Below are 20,435 nucleotides of genomic sequence, written 5' to 3' on the forward strand. Positions count from 1 at the left end.
TAACAACTACACAAAGAAAACATTTTGTAAATTGCTAAAAATAAGCATTTTTTTTAAACCTCATCTCACTAAAAAGTGGCTAGGTTCATGTTTTTCTGCCAAGTGTCAGAAAAATATGTTACTCTGCATGCTTGATTTACTCCAAGTTAAATGACAAGTCATGCCTGTTACCAAGAAAGATATAACAACTTTTTGTTTGTTTGCTTTTAAATTCAGTGCTCATGTGTGAATTATGTCACACTGAAATCTGTAGATGTAAATGGAAATTTAAGATTTACATTTCAAATTTCTTAATATAAACATGGAACCACAAGCAACCAGGTGGCATGCATATACCCTTTATTGAAGAGTAGGGCGCATGTTTAGTTGGTGGCTCTGTAGTTTACATGGATCTCCGGGTTCACATCACAAACAATGTTCAAAAGCTGTTTCAACACACTTTCCATGTATTTGTTGTAGCTTCCATTCAGTTCTTTTATCTTCCCTAGTGTTTGCTCTTCTATTTCTTCTGAGACATTACTTTGAGAGCCCATTATCTAACAAAATAAAACACACAGAATTCACCACACTACACATCGTACTAAAGTATAATTGCTTTACTAAACTTGTTTCGGCTTATTTATTAATGCTTGTTCTTTGGGGTACACACTGTGTATTATTTTTCCAGAACTTTCTTAGAGAATGGATATAATGACAAATATCCTAAGTGGGATGGATAAACGTTCCCAAAAATGAAAGGTGACCATGGTCAGTTACTTGTGCTTTGAGGCTGGTCTCCACACAGTACAAATGGAAGGCACATTCACATTCATTATACCCTACTTGGAAGTGTTTTCATGTATTAGATTTTTCATTATTTGAAATAGTTGCAATTTGGTTCCTGTTTGTTCCCCATTGCTTATTTTTCTGAATTAAAAGTGTGGAAAATAAAGTTGAAAGACACCATTAAACCCATTTTGCTGGTTTTTAAAGAGCAAATAACTGGTTTGCCAATTTTCAAAATCTATCATCTAAACTGAGTATTGTCTTTCAGGAAAATACAGTCATCGCATGTCCAGGAAGACACTTCGACATGCATAGGTATCTCTTTTGGGGTAATAGGTATAATTTAGAAATTTTTAATATAAGTTGATTTTCTTTCAACTTAAGATATACTTGTCCATTTGGTGACATTATATTTTTAGATGCAGTTTAATATATCTTTCTGGTTGCTCTTTCATCGGCAGGGATTCCCAGTATTTCCCATTATCTCCAAGAGATTTGCCCAAAATACAATTTCGAAAGGGAATTACCAATTTAAAGGGACTCTGCAGTGAAGCCTTTTGTAAAGCTATCCTTTGCTAAAGCAAATAATCAGCTCCTAATTTATCTCCTCTGAAAACTCAGCCTTTCTTAAACATGGTATTGTTAAGGCGACACAGCTGGTTTTTGTTTGTTTTTCTCTTCTGTGAGTGTTTACACACAAGGAAGGTATGCATTTAGTTCAATCCCTGAGACTCCACTAACATTGACTTCTATTTCAGGGTTGTTAGACTATTCTAAATTCTAGAATTCACATTATCTTTCTGGGTCCTAAACTTGAAATCAAATGCGATTGAGGCCATCAGGTTCAAGTTCTCTTCTGTTTATGCTCCATGCAATAAGGGCTTCCCAGTTCAAAGAAAATCACTTAAGGAAATAGAGCTTCTAAGACATCAAATAGCTTTTATAAAATAACATTTTGATAAGTGAGAATACAAGGAGCAGAGACATATGGACTGAATTTCCCTCGCTAGGAAGAAGTTTAAAAATGGAAGAGAACTACCTACCAAAATAATCTTACCAAAATCTATTTTTTTCTTCTGAATTCACTATCTTAAATGAGATTCTACCAAACTCAAAAAAAAAAGAAGTCTTAAACCCAATGTCTTTAGTGTTGAAAAATTTAGAAGACAAACTATTATAAAGTTATTATAGCAGTGTTAAAAATAGCCATTATTAGGCTAGATTGCTGCAACTATCCTGTAGGACCTTGGAAAAGTTCATTTCAACCTTAGGTTCTTTATCTCAGCATTGTCCACTAGAAATGTGATATGACCTACAAAGCAAGCCCTAGAAGTAATTTTTTAAAAGATTTTATTTATTTATTTGAGAGAAAGAGAGGGAGAGAGAGAGGGAGAGAGAGAAAGAGAGCATGCCCTACTGATCGAGGAGCCTGCCTCATGATCCTGAGAACATGACCTGAGTTGAAATCAAAGACTCAGTCACCTGAGCCACCCAGGTGCCCCAACAGGTCATATAACTAATTTTAAATTTTTACACGGCCACTTTAGAAAGGTAAAGGGAAGTTGGTAAATTAACTTTAATAATATATTTTATTTAACCTGATATATTCTATTATTATTTTGATGTACAATAAACAAAAATTATTGCATTATTGTTTTTCATTCCAAATTTTTGTAATCTGGTATGATTTTACACTTACAGAACATCTTCATGGGGAGTAGCTACATTTCTTTTTTTTTAAATTAAACTTAATTTAAATTCAATTAACTCACATATATTATTAGTTTCAGAGGGTAGAGGTCAGTGATTCAGCAGTTGTATATGACACCCAGTTCTCATCACATCATGTGCCCTCCTTGATGCCCATCACCCAGTCATCCCACCCCCATGGACTAGCTACATTTTGAAAGTTCTTCAGCGATATGTGAAATGGCCACCATTTTTGACAGGGTAGCTCTAATGCAAAGATGGTAGCTACTGCTATTAGTGGTATTCTTCATGTACTTTTCTGAGAAAACATGATGATTTTCTGAAAGGATTATAGTCAAGATGGTACATTTCGAGGAACTTAGCACTGAGCAACTAATCACTAAATGTCAGTGATTTCACTGCTTGTGTTGCTTCTGCTTTTTAATTTTCAATCCATTTTACACTTTCAGAAATACTGGAATACCCTTAAAAAGTAGCCCAAAGTTCATGTCTCATCCTGATTAAATATATTATTTTTGAGTTCATTTGATGCACAGTAATTTGATTTTCTACAGTGTTTCCTAAACATTACAATACCAGGGACCAACCATATACTGGTTTTTTTTTTTTTACTTTATTTTTAAATTTTAGCTCCAGTATAGTTCACATAGAGTGTTATATTAATTTCAGGTGTACTCTACAGTGATTCTCCAATTCTGTATATTACTCAGTGCTCATTAAGATAATTGTACTCTTAACATCCTTCACTATTTCACTCATCCATCCACCCACCCGTCCTCTGGTACCGTATACTATTTTATTTTATTATTTTATTTTTTTTCCATATACTATTTTAAATGGCGTTCCTCAGGAAGAATTCCATACCTTGATATATGTAGATGGCGTTGATTTAAGCCATACAGGAAAGTAAAGGAATGAACATAACCTGCACAAAGGGTCAATCGCCTTGTCCACTGTTGTAAGTGTTGCAAATGCTGCCTGAAGCATCATAGATGCTCAATGCTTGTTTGTTGAACTGAATAGACTGATCAAAACTCTAGGCATCATAGAGAACTTATTACCTATGTTCTGTTGCTTTTGTTGGCAGAAGCCTGCTATCTGAATGTTTGGGACATGAAATAAATTAGCAATTGAGAATTGTGTGACACGGGGTGGTACATTTTGTCAAAGGGTACCCTTTAAGGACTTCTCCCTGTTAATTGCCAAAACTGCAATGTTGAGATTGATGCATATAGATTTAAAGCTAAGTGACTTATGGGGTTGGCAAAATCTTTCAACATTCAATATGTTACTTTACAAATTGTTCAGATGTTCCTGTTCAAGAGAAAACAGAGAGAGGCACTTGGGTGGCTCAATCGGTTAAGCTTCTGACCCTTGGTTTGGCTCAGGTCATGATCTCATGGGTCCTACATTGGGCTTCCCACTCAGTGGGGAGTTTGGTTAGAGATCCTCTCCCTCTGCCCCTTCCCCTCCTCTCATACACTCTCTTTCTCTCTCTAAAATAAAATAAATATCCCCCCCCCTTTTTTTAAAGAAAGAGAAAACAGAGATTCGGGTTCAGGTCTAATTATCATAAGCAGAACACAGTTTTGCATTCTCAGTCTATGGTTGCTTCTTCAGTATGTCCCAGGCAACCATTTTCATGTCTTCTATTTAGACTCATGGTCCATCTAACTTCTACTTACATTAACAATAGATTTTGTGTTTCCACTGTTGTCCAGATTTCCTTGTAGCAGTGTAATATCTTCTTTAGTAGAAGAAATTGTATGTGGTAACAATGATAAGCAAGTGATAAGTAAATCCTTAAAACAATATTTGTTGTTATACAACCCACTTTGGGATACCTGCTTCTGTTGATATGTCAGGGGAATTGAAAGAACACATACATTAACAAGTGCTAAGACACAACTAAAAAAAGTAACATCGAGGTGTCTCACCCACAGCAGGCAGAAAACTGGCTTCTTGGGTCTTCTCCCAGACCTCCTACTTGCCCTGGGTTAATGATGATGGGATTTAACAGGAACGGCAATATGTCTGACATATGGAGGTCATGCCAAGGAAAGAGTATCTTGTACTAATGGTTTTACAATATGCTTGAAGTAGCAGAGGCCTAAACATGTTGACCTTTCTATGTGAGCTTTTGATCAACTAGCTGGAAAATTGGCTTAGAGCTCCAATTATGGGAGCAATGAAGAGTTTTAATTATTTTCCAAAGCAGAGAACAAATATCCTGAACCAGATTTACATCTTATGAGATCCTTCTGGAGAAATGGTATTTCAAGAGATTTGACCCAGCTACTTTCTAAAATTACGATCGGTTTTGTTATTACTTAAAAATAGAAGTGGGTACATCAGAAATATTCGGCATAGAAAAATAAATGCTGGTTGGTATTAAGGATGACTGTTTCCTCAGGTCCCAATATGTCATGGGTCATGGCAGGACTCAATACGAAAGATAAAGGCACAGAAGAAATGTTAGTTACCCTATACTCTCAATGAATATTTATTGTGTACTTACTATGGAGCAGACACAGCTGGGGAAAGTAACAGAACAAAACATAGAACCCGCCATTTTGGTGCTTATAGTTCAGAAGGAAAGATAGGCAATAAGTAAAAAATGTAAATATATAGTATATCTAGTAGTGATACATGATAGGATTATAATGGGGAATTCCTTTCTTAATGAAAGACACAGCTTTAAGTAAGGTGTTCAGAAAGGAGAGGTAACAAAGGAACAGAGATGAAAAGATGCCTATGTCTAAAAGAAGGTGATTCCAGGGAGCAAATATAACATGTGCAAAGGTGCAGTTGGCAGTGGTGTGCTCAGTCTGTTTGAGGAAGAAGGAAGATAGAGATGGCTGGAATAGAGCAAGTAGAGACAAAAGTAATAGAAAATGTTACAAATGACCAAAGTAGATCTTGTTGCACATTGCTGAAAAGTGTTCTTGTATTTCCTTATGATTTCCTTTTCACTTGGCTGACTTCTTTCAATAAATCTTTCATATGAATATAAAGAAATGCCTTTTCCCTACATTAGCATTTAAAAAATATCTGTGGTTCATAGTAAAAAGTAAGTGCATGACATTTCCAGAAGTGACAAGGGCCGATCATGGAGGGCTGAATGCACATGTATAGACTTAGGAGTTTATGATTCCTTTGTAAAAACACTGATAAGAAGAATTTATTTTAGCTGAGTGGTCCACTTTGTTCTAGGAAGGACTTTTCATGTTAAGAAAGAGCCCACAGGAAAAGTTTTTCCTGCTGTGGGGTTCAATTTACCTCCACCAGCCCTGGATCCACTCCCACTGAAATAAAAGTTGTAAATAAGGGGATTTCCAAAGTGCTCGTGGTTCACCTTACAGTGTCAGGCTTTATTTATGTTTCTACTGAGAGGAAAAAAGAAACCATATCAAATGACCTTTAGTTTGTAACACATGGAATTTAATAATTTTTTTTAGTCCATGTTGCAACACAGAAGGGAGGATGTTGGTTCTGAAAATTTCATGCATTTATTATTATTTTTAACTGTAAACTGTAGATATTTTAAAAATGCTACTGGGGGGAAATCCTTTTAAAATATGTTCTTTTTTTTAATAAAAAAGATTTTTATGTATTTATTCATGAGAGACACACAGAGAGAGGCAGAGACACAGGCAGAGGGAGAAGCAGGCTCCATGCAGGGAGCCCCATGTGGGACTTCATCCCAGGACCCCGGGATCACGCCCTGAGCTGAAGGCAGACACTCAACCACTGAGCCATTTAGGTGTCCCTAAAAATATTTTCATGAATGATTTGTTGAAAGAAGCCAGACAATTGAAAAGAAAAAAAAAATACCAGAAGACTTTTCAGCACTATGCAACAGTACTACTTTGGTCATGTGTAAATCTTGAATTCACCAGAGAAGATCTGTCCTGAAAAACTCATTCTAGAGCGGTGCGCAGCACTTTTTATTGATTGTAGTAGTATAAACACTAATAAACAACAACAAAAATGTTTTCTGAAGTGTTTTCCTTAATAAAATGTGTTAGCCAATCATCTGTGGTGGGAATAATACTTTAAGTAGGCCCTTCCATTTGGATATTTGAAAATATGATTTTTAATGTGTGTTGTATATTAGATATTAACTGTTGATGGACACTTTCTACGCAAATCCCAAGGCCTTGAAAATGGAAATGTAAAATCAGTAATTCTGTAATGTGTTAGATTTAGTTTGATGTTGAGGCTTCGTTGAATTGCACCTGCTCAATCCAGTATATTTCCCCCCCTTGATATTATAATCTATGCTGCATAAAAAAAGCTGTGCTTACTTTCTTACTTACCTTGGATTGTTTCAGTCTAAACTCCTTATCTCTCTGCATTCTGTACTGGTCGATTTCTGCCATGGCTTCTTCTTTAGCTTGCTTCAGTCGCTTCTCTTTTCCTGAACATTGACAGTGGCATAGAAGGAATGTATTTTTTTAAAAAAATAGACATCGAATTTCAAACTTGATTTGTAAAAAAAAAAAAAAAAAAAAAAAAAAAAAAAAAAAAGGTGAGGTACATTATTGATAAATTTTTCTAAAATGGCCAACTTCATTAAAAAACAATATTGAAAAATAGCTTAGTTTGTCAATTGGGTTTTCTAGAACGTGGAACTGACAACTTTCTTTCGCGCTTGCATGTTTAAGTAAAATATCTGCCCATTTACTCACAGCAGTCACAGCCAGATAACAGATTTTAGCTGTCACTTATTCGAAAAGACATTATTTGGTCAGATTTTCTGTCCTGATTTGCTGCCAGGAATCCTTCAGTCCACACCAACTGGATCCTATTTAACACTGGCAGATCTCCAAAAGCACTGCAAACATGCAAGTCAGACTCTATCAAACTGACTTACAGTTTTTTAAAGCGTTTTATTGGGATTTTTTTTCTTAGCATTTTGTTGATTCTAGAATGTCTGATTAAGCCCCACAACACATCAAAGTAGGCATTTTTTTTGTAGTAGCTTTCTCTGAGGGGGACTTGAAAGTGGCCGTAAAACCAATTGTTTTTAATGGTTGGGAGATTTAGTTAAATAGCTCTCTTTTCTTTTATTAATAGCAAAGGTGTAAGCCTTAAGCCAGCAGACAGCAATGCAGATGAAAGTTTCAGACAAATACAATGCTGCGGGGATCATTAACTAAGCACATGACGTTTTTTTCTGACAACCAGAGTAAATTTGGGGGCTTATAGACTGATATTAATTGCTGCTATGCCCCCACCACCCACCACCTTCAGGGGGTTAGGTACTACTAATGCTTTGTGATCATTAAAACTTTAAAGAAACTCTAAACTGTATTAAAAAAAATTTATCTGAATCTATTGTCCTTCAGTTTCAGTTAAATGCTTTTATTCTTTTGCTTGTTTAACATTCTCTGATAATGTCTCAAGCTTTTGTTTATAACTTTGGTCAACTGTTATGTTGCATAGACTTTGAACTAAATAAATGTGTTCTCATTGAGTAGCATAAAAGGAAACCTTAACGTAAACTTCTGTTCTCCACATACATGTTTTAATATGCCTTTATTTTTATAGATCTTCGTAGTATTTGAATGTAAATGGTTTCTAAATTTCTTTTCCTGCTAGGCATGAGTTGCTTTGCTAGTCGCTGTATCTATCATCTATCTATCTATCATCTATCTATCATCCATCATCTAGTAAAGATAGATTCACTGAGTTATAAATTGGCATGTGTCTTTTTTAATACCTATTGCCCTTGAACAGAACTGAGAAAATCTCATTCAGAACAGATATTTAGCTTTGTATTTACTCCCCATAAAATCCAAGATCTGCTGGAAATTAGTGCTCTTGTGGTGCTTGAGGCTTAATGGAACATTAACAGCAATGCTTACTTTTTTCCTACTTAATTAATGCTCATTAGCATTTTATATATACAGATTCCTTCATGCTCTACATTTCTATTTTGTGTCAACCAAACACATTCTATTCACACAAATACATCATATGATAGGAGGGGAAACTATTCCTTGATCCCCAGCTCGCTCTCTTACCACTGCTTGTCATTAACATTCGGACAAAAATATACTTAAGATGTATTGACATTTTCCTAGTAATAATGGGTTGTAAGATACATAATCACTTTATAAATTAGTTTAGTTTAAAAACTCTCCATGTTAATTACATAATATGTAAAAATAATGGTTTCAAAATCACAACTCTACTACGTTAAAAATAATAACAATAAGAACAGGAAAACCTCTGTGTGCCCCATCCCTGAGCACAATCCATGCTCCACTCAAAAGGCTGTATATCAGCTCCATCCCACAGTGACAGGCTCAGAGTATGTCTGTGATTCCCCCGTCATGGCACCAGTCACCTGCTGGTTCTCATTCAATTAAATAGGAGAGCCACAGGGAAATCGCTGCTGGCACAGCCATTTTCTGGACAGACTCAGCAGCTGCCACTGTGTGAGAGCCTGCATATGCTACACCTGATTTAATCCAGTGGAAGAAACTGGAGCCTAAAGCCTGCTGTTTCACTGGAGGTGAAGCAAAATGCATGCATCAAATCAGCTCATATTAACCTCTAGCTTGCTTCGCTGTCTCTGTATGAAGATTTCTAAATTTTAATATTATACCTCTTTCCTCTTAAGCATTAAAAATATGGCTGCTGTGACCCAAAAAGCATTTAGGCTTATATTCTTATTTCTCAATGCTTTCTGTATCAAACATGGGGGGACCATATGGAACAGTCCAGATATTAAATATGACAATCAAATATTTGGTCCCAAAGTTCCTACAAGGTCCTAGATGCTCACCAGACCAAATGTTCTTTTTTTTCTAATTTTAATTTTTTTTATTTTTGATAGGCACACAGTGAGAGAGAGAGGCAGAGACATAGGCAGAGGGAGAAGCAGGCTCCATGCACTGGGAGCCCGACATGGGATTCGATCCCGGGTCCCCAGGATCGCGCCCTGGGCCAAAGGCAGGCACCAAATCGCTGCGCCACCCAGGGATCCCCAGACCAAATGTTCTAATGCTTGGTTTAGAAAATGCGGTTATCTTATGCATAGTGATTTTAAATACTACTAAAGCAGGTGCTCCAGAGCAGTGCAGGAAAGGACGGTTTTGATTTGTCCATCCATCATTCATTCAATGTTTATTGAACATCTACTGTATTCAGCATGGGGTTACCAACAGAGGATAGAGAAATGCATATGATATGGTCCTTTCCTCCAGTTGGCATAAATACAGTGTAACTTGGAAATGTGTACAAGATACTCTGGCTTTCCAAAAGGAAAATATAAAATACATAAAATTGTGAAGAATAGATTTAATCAAGTATGAAAACAATGGAACACATATTTTGGTTCTACTTTTTCCATGGCAGTTAAAAATCACAAATTTATGGAAATTTGCATTACCTAAATTCTAGACAACCTGTGCTTGCCGTTCATCTCAATAGTCATGTTATGGCTTATGTTTTTATGGTAAATCAAAAATATAAACTGGAACCAGATATGTAGAGTGAGGGTTAGAAGAGGCTGTCAAGGGAGGTCAGGGAAGACTTCTCAAGAAGGAAGGAAGGATAGAGATGAATGGACTTTATAGGCAGGACAGCAATGAGGACAAATAGTCCACTTTGGAGATTAAAGCAAGGAAGGGAGACCCTTTCTAAGACAATTTTGGACACTCTTTGCAAACACCTGCACCTTAATAACACCATTCATTTTTACACATGTGTCTTGTCATACAAGTATGTCTTATGCTCAACATGCCCTTATTGAGATATTTTACAGGAAACTTTGTGGGAAGGAAAGAGAAGGAAAGTTGTTTGATTTCCAGGTGATTTGTGGGAAAAAATGAAAAAATTTTGGGTTAAAACCAAACTTTCTGTGAAAATAGGAAGAAGGTGTTGATGCTCAAGTATGGACTCTTCTTGGCTTTTTGGTTAGGAGAGGCCAAGTGAATTGAATGTCCCAGATGCAAAAGAGCCCTGGAGACACAGAGAACCCTTTTCTGTTGACTGGATTATTCAGTTGGTTCTGGAATCTTTTTGTGACGAGAAAGATGAGTTTCATCTCTCATTTTATTTATTTTTTTAATTTTTTTTAATTTATTTATGATAGAGAGAGAGAGAGAGAGAGAGAGGCAGAGACACAGGCAGAGGGAGAAGCAGGCTCCATGCACCGGGAGCCTGATGTGGGATTCAATCCCGGGTCTCCAGGATCGCGCCCTGGGCCAAAGGCAGGCGCCAAACCGCTGCGCCACCCAGGGATCCCTCATCTCTCATTTTAAAAGAGAATCAAAATTATACACGAGGCACAACTGCAGTGAGACATTAGAAGCCTTATAACTCTGAGCCTGAGTTTTCTCGTTTATAAAACAGATTTAATAATCTGTTGCAATGAATCATTACACATATTAGGAAAAAAATGTAAATAAAACGCTTGACAAGGAACATCTATTTGATTATTTTTAATCATTATTAGGAAAATAAGCCCAGTTTCCAGGGACCTTTGTTAGGGACAAAGACAATGAATACACCGTGAGTTGGAGGAACGGAACTCAGACTGTCACTAGAAAAGCCTCTTTAGGCTTCCCTGAGGGTGTCTAAATAGAGGTATTGAGAGCATCTGGACAGACAAGTTTGGGTCCAGAAGCAAGTTCTGAAATCAAGACAAAGATCTGCATGTCAGTCCTCTGGGTTTGTGAATGTGCTCGTCATATCAGTGGGATTTGACCTGAAACCAAAAGAGAGTGTACCGAAGGAAGAGGAAAAAAGAGCTAGGGTCTCAATCTGGGGAGATGCCAACATTTGAGAGATGAAAAAAAGGAGGAGGACCCTCAGGAAGAGCCTGAGAGTTAGTGGTCAGAGAAGTAGGGGAAACCAAAAGAACATTCAAGAAGGATGTGGCCAACAGTGTCAAATGCTACAGAGAATGGAAAAAAGAGACATTTAAACAACCAATATTATGAATATCCTCTATGTGCCACACACTGTTTCTAGATCTATAAATACATCAGTGAAAACCATAAACAGGCAAACTTTCTTTTCTCATGGAGCTTGTATTCTGAACATATTAAAGGGAGATAAGAAACAAGCAGTAGATGATATGATATAGATAACAAGTACTAAGAAGAAAGAAGGAGTATGAGAGATAGACCGTGGGTGCTAATCTAGGTAAGTCATGTCTTTTGGATGAAATGATATAGGAGCAGAGACCTGAAGGAATAAGACAATTAACCATGTGAGTATCTAAAGGGGAAGAACATTCCAAGCAGGGCCAACAGCAGATGCAAAAACCTTTGACACGCTCAAGAAACAGGAAACACTCTATAGTGGCTGGAACAAAGCGAACAAGATGATTGAATGTTAGGAGATGATATCAGAGGGGTAGCAGTGGGACAAGGTCAACAGAGCTCACGGGGGCACGATAAAGCTTTTGTTGCTTGAAATGCTAAATTCATGAAAGGGTCTTAGCAAAGCTGTGGCATGATACTTTATGTGATTGAAAAGGAATTCTTTGACCGGCATGGTGAGAGTAGATTGTTAAGGGCAAAGGAGAAAGAGAGGGAACACCAGTTAGAAATCCATTGCAATAGTTCAGATAAATGTTAATGATTGCTGGAAATAGTAAATAGCGGAGGAATTTGTGAGAACTTATATATATTTCGAAGGCAGAATCAATGGATAAACATGAGAGGCAGAGATAATGGTGACTCCAACATTTTATTTTGGGGAGTAGAGTCAAGAATGCAGTTTAACTGAGATGCCTATTGAACTTCTTGTGGCAACGGTGAGGGGGCTGAGGTTTACACGAATCTGGAGATTAAGGAAGCAATGAGGGCTGGAAATAGCACGTTTAGGAATCATCATTCATGCAGCTGGTGTTTTGAGCCGTGGGATGAGATGTGATCACAGATATCTCCAGATATAGAAGAAAACAGGTCCGAGTTGGGATCTCAACTGTAGAGATTGGAAAGATGACAGGAAGCCGACCATGAAAGTGGTGTCCCAAAGTCAAATGAAGGAAGAGTTTCAAAGATAAAAGAGGAGTCCGGTTGTGACTGAGATATTCAATCAATAAAAACACTAGCAATGTTTGTGGTCTCGGCAAAGGCAGCTTCGGTGGAGTCATAGGGGCAAAAGTCTGATTAAAGAGGGTATTACGCTAAGTGAAATCAGTCGAACAGAGAAAGACAAAAACCATATGATTTCACTCAGATATGGAATCTAAAAAAAAACACATAAATGAATAGATAAACAAAAAGCAGAATTAGACCTACAAGGAACAAAATGGTGGTGGCCAGAGGGGTGGGGGGGTAGGTGGATGGACAAAATGGGTGAAGGGGAAGGAGACATACAGGGTCCCAGTTACAGACTGAATATGTCCCGAGAATAAAGGCACAGTGTAAAGAATCTAGTCAATAATACTGTGATAGCACTGTGCGGGGACAGACGGTAACTCTACGTGTGAGCACAGCATAACGTATAGAGAAGTTGAATCACTATATTCTCACCTGAAACTAATGTAACATTGGGTGGTAATGACACTCAAATAAAAGAAATTCAATGAAAAATGGAATAAAAAAAACATAAACACAGGGAGTACAGGCAACTTCGGTGAGAAGTTTTCACTTACACAGGGGGACAGAGAAGGTAAAGCTTCGAGACTGTGACGTGGATCTGACGATTAGAAAATGTTGTGAGTCGAACTGCGTCCTTCAAAAGGATCTGTTTAAGTCCTGACCCCTGGTCCCTGTGAATGTGGCCTTACTTGGAAACCAGGTGTTTGGAGGAGTAATCCAGTTAAGAGGAGGTCACCCTGAATTAAGGTGGGGCCTACATCTGCTGCCTCGTGTCCTTATCGAGAGGGAGATTTGGACATAGAGACATAGAGGCATAGAGAAGACACGTAAGGAAGAAGGTCTGTAGTGACAGAGACAAAGATCCCAATGATGCAGCTGCAAACCAAGGAATGCCAAGGCTTGCTGGCCATCATGGGAAGCCAGGAGAGGGGCATGAGACGGGTTCCCCCTGAGTGCCTCCAGCCAGGGACCAATCCTGTAGGCCCCTTGGCTGGGACTTCGGGCCTCCACAACTGTGAGATAATACCCTTCCATTGTTTTAAGCCATCTTGTCTGTGATAATTGTCACAGAAGCCCTCTGAACCTAATACGGAGGCTGAGTGAGGCCGACAACAGTGTCACCTGAGCACTGGAAGCAAAGCCAGATACCCGAGGGTGCGAGGCAGAGTGGGGACCCAAGTGAAGGAGCCACCTGACAAAAATAGGCATAACCAGGACAGAAGAGACCTTGACTTGGTTTTGAAAACAAAGAAAAGACTTTGTGGGGGGAAAAAAAAAAGAGTTTGTGGGAGTGTCTGGAGATTTCTATTTGGGACTAACCCTCATTTTTGTTCTGTTATACCACGCAGAAGAGTAACAATAGATTTCTTGGCTTTGGGGAACTGTTAATATTATGATAAAACCAATGTGGTTCAATGATTGATTTGTTCCACTACAAACCTTGGAAAAAGTAATGTCACCAGAAAGGCGACCTCTCTTTTGGTGATTGTTACAGAGCTTCTCTGCTGACCCTAATCTCTCGTTTCCTATCTTTGCTCTCTAGGTGTTTCCTGTGCTATTCTTTGTATTTGTATTTTCCTTTTCAAAAAAAAAATCATAGGTGGTTTTGTGTAGGTCCTGGATTGGATATAATCAAATGCTATTATGAGATGAAAATGTTCTGTGGCTATTATTTTAATACGACCCACTTGAAGAATTGAAAGTCCAGTATACTTACAAATACCCCATTAGTCTGCGGACTGCAAAGAAAGAGAAAAAATTTACAAGCCTACAAAACACATAAGACAGGGCCATGAAATTCTAATACGGCAACTTTTATTTTATTAGTTTATTAAAAGTCATGTCTTCATGAACCAAAGCATTCCCTTGCATAGAGAAGAATTTATTAAATCAAATCAAGGTGCTTGTTTAAGCAATTTGGAATATCTGCATATTTGGAAACAAATAGGCAACTCGCTGATTTAAAAAATATTGGTGGCTGGCATCTTATAGACCCACACAAACGAATCTGCCCCACTGTATTAGCTGACCTACTATCGAAGTGGTCGAAATAGCGTCTTAAGCATTTATTTTGCATTTGTGTATAATTCAATGAGGTCCTAGAAGGCTGTGCTTAAGAGATCAGTGGGACTCTTATTTTGCTGTACTTTTCAACAGAATTCTTTTTAGTAAGTAATGGAAGAGTATTCATAGCTCACATGTATCGAGCACCTGCTATGTGCCAAGTGGCGTTTTAAGTCCTTTAGAGGTCTTAACTCAAGGAATCATGACAACTCCTTCGGGCAGATACTATTATCTCCATTTTGAGGCTGAGGAAACTGAGTCACAGTGAGGTTGGAAGGTAATCTGGCCAATTCACCCACCACGTAGGAGGCAAAAGCTGGATTCGCGACCGCGCGTAGCAGCTCCAGGAAGATAGCACTGACCATTTTCTAGCTCAGCAGGAAATTCTGGGTGTGTTCTTCACTTTTATGAAGATTGTTGTTTTTAGAAAAATTTAAATATCCCAGCTTGTTCAGTTTTTCTCATTTTCGGATTTGAACGTTTACACTGTTTACTCCATCATTTGATCTATATCCTGTAATGCAAGTTGTAATTTTGAGTTAAACACAAACACTATTTTCGGCAGCTGCCAAAGGAGACGGATGGAGCGTCTGTTTATGGGAAAGGCTAAGGTTCACCTTTGCAAATAGCTGGAGAAATGGGTTCTTCATGTGTTGTGGAGTCAGGCGCATTTGAGCCCTGATTCGAAAGAACTGTTGAGTGTTCCAAGTTTGCAATGGGTCAAGTGGAATAAATACTGATCTCGTAAAAGGTCATGACTACAAGTAAAAATACCATATATTTGAGAGAAACACAAGTCTCCGTTCCTCCTCTTGAGGATGGTATCTTGAATTTCTATTCTAATTCGGACGGGAGTTGTTTAGTTCCCCACACCTGGAGCTCCAGGGCAGCTCTGATGATTTGCGGTAAAAATGTGACTTGTCTTGGACCAACACACTCACTTTTATGTTTTGAATAATGAACAATTTTTAAGGCAAAAAGTGTTAACTTCAACTAAAATAATTTAAAATAGGGTCAAGCTGCTGTGATTCCACCTAAATCTAACCAGAGAGTAAGGCTATTTTGCCCATAAAATATTTTTGCCTTAATTAATAAACATAATTTAATCTGTAATCTGTGAACAGAGGCAGACACCCCAGCTTTTCTAGGTGTCTACTAGAAGAAGCCCACGTCTTCCTCCTTGCAGGAAAAGCTGACCCAGAACTTGAGTCTGTTTTAAAAAGAAATGAAACTTGTTTGTCTTGTTCTTTTATTCCATTCCTTTATTTGTATTGCTTATAGTAATATAGAAGTATACATATTAAGGAGTTAAAAATAAAAATAATTATTTTGGGATGCCTGGGTGGCTCAGTGGTTGAGCATCTGCCTTTAGCTCAAGGCGTGATCCCAGGTCCTGGGATCGAGTCCCGCATCCGGCTCTCTGCAGGGAGCCTGCTTCTCCCTCTGCCTGTGTCTCTGCCTCTCTCTCTGTGTCTATCATGAATAAACAAATAAATAATCTTTAAAATAAAAATAGGGCAGCCCAGGTGGCTCAGTGGTTTAGCGTCGCCTTCAGCCCAGGGCCTGATCCTGAAGTCCTGGGATCGAGTCCCACATTGGGCTCCCTGCAAGGAGCCTGCTTCTCCCTCTGCCTGTGTCTCTGTCTCTCTCTGTCTCTGTCTCTCTCTCTCTGTGTCTCTCATGTATAAATACAATTTTTAAATAATAATATTTATTATTATTTTGATTGCATTCTATCTTAGGTATAGTTTTTTGATCTTTAAAACATCATGGTCATATATATATCTGATATTTATGTATATCATATATATCTTACATTTTTATTTAAAAAAGAGAGTATGAAACTCAGAGAAGCTAAATGACTTACACACAGAAACAGAAGAAAAAGCCAATGCTCTGCCAATCTGTTGCCTCACATCCCAACTTTTTGAGTCTGTTCACAACCTCCCCACGCCCCACCCCGGCCACAATGTTCCCTCGTAGCAGGTGAGTGACTGAGTGTCGTGAGGGTAGGGACTTGTATGATTCTTTTCTGCAGACGTAGCAGCCTTCAGGAGAATTCCTGATACGTCGGGTCTATAAACCCTTATCTGTATCCCTTAAGGCAAAGCATTTATACCCTATATTGTATTATGTAACAACCTGGCTGAGATCTGAGGCCGTCTTCTTTAATGGAATATATTAATATTTTTGCAGCATAATATATAAATATGCCACCTTATGAATTTTGCATTTTTCTAAAATGATTACCATGTGAATTGCTGTCCTCCACCCCACCCCGTGTCATTCCTTCTCTCCGTCTCCCTCTTTCTTCCTTTCTTTTAGATATATATTCAGGAGACCTCTCTAGCAGGGACCCTTATGTGCAGATTTCTGATGTGCTTTCAAGTAAATGGATCTAAGAAAGAGAAAGTGAACACAGACTTCCCACGATGGTGTTCAGTACTGTGATTTATTGGCTCTCATCTGAAATTATTCTGCCTTCGTATGTCAGAGTTTCAAATGAATCACCTAGTGAAAAAAAAAAGGTGAAATATATGGGTCTATAAAAATGATGGCTATATGTACCTCTCACATCATGATTCCGTTCTCCCCTTTCTGCTCCTTTATGTATTTCTCGCACTGAGATTGTTTAAGGAAGAGTCTAGGTCTACTCTTTGGTGTCTATACCGAGGTGGCTTGGAAAAAGCAGGCACTCAATAAATACTTACTAAATTAAATAAATTAATAAAGGACAAAACTAGCGAAATGAAAGAAGTCACAAAATACCAGGCACAAAGGTAGCATTTTGTTTCGCTATAGAATGCTTAAGAAGTAAGTATGATTGGTGCAATAGTTGAAGTTGTAACCCCAAACTGCTACCTGCTGATAGTTATGTAAGAAAACAGCTTCTATCTGGTGAAACCTGTCCTCAAAGCCCGTGCTGCGGGAGGCCAAGAAGGTAGACTGACGTGCTCTGTAACACTGAGAGTAGAGGTTGGTTGTGGGAATAACGTTTGGAAAAATATTTTCTGGAATGTTTTTAAGGCCTAAGTATTTACGCTTGCAGATTGAATGTTTGCTTGATTATTTATGACTGAAGACCAGGGGAAAAGTCCACAATGACTTTAAGTCATTGGCCAATAATATGAACACTTTGTATAAAAATAAGACAATACAAATTTTCCAATACTGACTTCTGAGGAGAGGTTGTCCAAGGATGGTGTATTCGCTTGTGAGAAGGAAAACAAGTTTGGCTTTTCTCTTTACTGTGAAATCTGTGTCTAGATGGTTTTGAGTGGTCTTCTCCTCCAAACAACTTGCATGATCCACAGAGCCTCTCTTCTCCAGTGGCTTTGAGAAAAGACCCACAGTTGGTCAACATTACATGGATCATAGGACAGTATTGATCAATGTGCCCGATATTGTCATTGTGTTTCTTCCATAACAAGGAAGCGGAGGTAATATGATTAAAGCACCTTCAAATAAGTTGCTCTTCTGTTCTGGAAGGTTTAAATGTGGTTAAAGAAATTTGAATAAAAGATAAGGAAGTTTTCTACACTACTTCAACCAGCAGGTCCCGGACTGCTTTCTTTTCTATAAAATTACTCTGCATTCATACCGTTTCAGTCATTTGCATGGTTTGTTATAGAAAAAGAAATGGAGAAGTAGGTAAAGTTTGGCTTAACTTTTTTCTCCTTCCTTTTTCTCTTCTAGCACCTTCTACATGGAGTCTTTTGCTGTCTTTTGCTTTTGCTGTTGGTGCCTACATTGCTGACCACTTGGGAAATCAACTTAAGAAAGAAAAATGATTTTACTCCTGGTCAAAAAACCCCCATGGACTGAGCACTGCCTCACTCCTGGCTTCTTCTGGTGCATTCTGATGTACTGTTCCCACACCTCATCCGATCCATTTGAACAAGCTTTTGTCCCCACCTACTCTATTCCTGTCACTATATGCACCCAAAGAGTCACATAAACGATGTTTTTAAGACATGGCCGCTATCTTGCTGAACTTTGAATTAAATTGCAGATATGTTCTCATTCATTTGGGGAATATAAATAATAGTGAAAGGGAATAGAGGTGAAGGGAGAAGAAATGGGTAGGAAATATCATAAAGGGAGACAGAACATGGAAGACTCCTAACTCTGGGAAACGAACTAGGGGTGGTGGAAGGGGAGGAGGGTGGGGGGTGGGGGTGACTGGGTGGCGGGCACTGAGGGGGGCACTTGACGGGATGAGCACTGGGTGTTATTCTGTATGTTGGCAAATTGAACACCAATAAAAAATAAACTTATTATTAAAAAAATAAAAATAAATAAATTGCAGATGCAAGACATACAATTAGGAGGAAGATAAATGGCACAAGTTATTATAGATTAAGTTATGATGTGATATGAGAGAGTGTAAAAAACATAGGTCTTGTCCCAGGGAACTTGAATTTGAGTCATTTGATCTACAACATGTTAGTTTATTCATAATAAAAATTATGTAAATTTTGTACAGTACAGTTAAGATCTCTGCTTGAGGGTCAGACTCTGTCCAAATCTTGTCTATACCACTTACTCTCTGGGTGACCTTGGGCAAATTGCATAATTTATCTAAGCAACACTTTTCATCTCTGCGGAAAGAATTGGTATGAGGAATAAATAAGATAAGCATTAAATGTGGTGCCTGCATGGTGTTTTCTATTTTTAAATATGACCTTTGACAAATAATGAACTTCAGTTTCTGCATACATAAAATGGAAATAATAGTAACATCTCATTCATATGGTTGTGGTGAATATCAAAGGGAGTAGGAAAGGGGTTGACATTTATTGAGAACATTCTGTACTAATATATAGATACATGAATAAATACAAAGAAAGTTAGAAAATGAGAATAACGTGGAAACATTATTAAAATATTGGATATTAAAAGCCATGAAGAGAGGGATGGGAATGAGCCTGATAACTGTTAATTATCACAATTTTACAGAAACAGAAACTGAAGTTTACAGAGGGTAAGAAACACTCAAGTTCTCTCACTAGTAAGTAGAGTCAGTCTGAAAGATGTCTATCTCTTAACCATTTCACAATATTGAGAAACTGAGGCGTGGCAACATTAAGGAAGTTGCAGAGACAAGGCTTAAGGTCATATCTCCCTATAACTTCAATCTCCATTATGATTTCATTTAGCTCATGACCTCGCCAAATGCTCCGAGTTAGAGAATTTTGTGCCTACTCTGGCCGTAGGGACATATGACTGCATAGCTTCTTTCTTTCTTTCTTTTTTAAAGATTTTATTTATTTACTCATGAGAGACACAGAGAGTGTCAGAGACACAGGCAGAGGGAGAAGCAGGCTGCCCATGGGGAGCCCAATGTGGGACTCGATCCCAGGACCCTGAGATCATGACCTGAGCCGAAGGCAGAGGCTCAACCACCGAGCCCCGCCAGGAGTCCCAACTGCATAGTTTCAATGAATTGCCAAAGTTTCTGAGGGAGTGTGGAAATGCCAGGGTTTGAACCAGAGTCGGCCTGCCTCGAAGGTCCATGCTCATTTCACAGCACCCACCTGATCCCTTTTGTGACAAATCCCTCATGGGTCAGACAGCATGGAGACTTACTCTTCTTGGCTTCCTCTAGCTTGTCCTTGGCCCTTTTTTCTGCCTGAAGAAGCTGGTGGATCCCCTGGGACTGGCTGGTCATGGCAGCTTGCTTCGAGTTAGGTGGCTTCTGTGAAATCTGGAAAGTGGTGGAACTATTTATCCTTTTAGAAATCACCACATAACTCCAGTTGTTGTGTCAACGGTGAGTTCTAAACATGGGTGTTTGTTTCAAAATGGCCTGACTGGGCCGGAGAG

General features: G+C 38.3%; 1 protein-coding gene across 2 annotated transcripts; it reads right to left on the reverse strand.

Moving 5' to 3' along the window:
- Positions 1-342: 342 nt before the first annotated feature.
- Positions 343-20,294, reverse strand: ATP6V1G3 (ATPase H+ transporting V1 subunit G3). 2 transcript variants are annotated; one of them, XM_055319415.1, is made up of 3 exons: positions 20,147-20,294; positions 6,795-6,895; positions 343-536 (listed from the first exon to the last, which is right to left on the reverse strand). In XM_055319415.1, the coding sequence occupies exons 1-3, from the start codon at positions 20,172-20,174 to the stop codon at positions 363-365; spliced, it is 303 nt and encodes a 100-aa protein (XP_055175390.1). In that variant the 5' UTR covers positions 20,175-20,294; the 3' UTR covers positions 343-362. The 2 variants fall into 2 exon arrangements, with proteins under 2 accessions (XP_055175390.1, XP_055175389.1); XM_055319414.1 differs by having other exon boundaries at positions 20,199-20,290.
- Positions 20,295-20,435: the final 141 nt, after the last annotated feature.

Source organism: Nyctereutes procyonoides, unplaced genomic scaffold (genome assembly GCF_905146905.1).
Source record: "Nyctereutes procyonoides isolate TBG_1078 unplaced genomic scaffold, NYPRO_anot_genome, whole genome shotgun sequence".
In the NCBI taxonomy this organism is placed as follows: domain Eukaryota; kingdom Metazoa; phylum Chordata; class Mammalia; order Carnivora; family Canidae; genus Nyctereutes; species Nyctereutes procyonoides.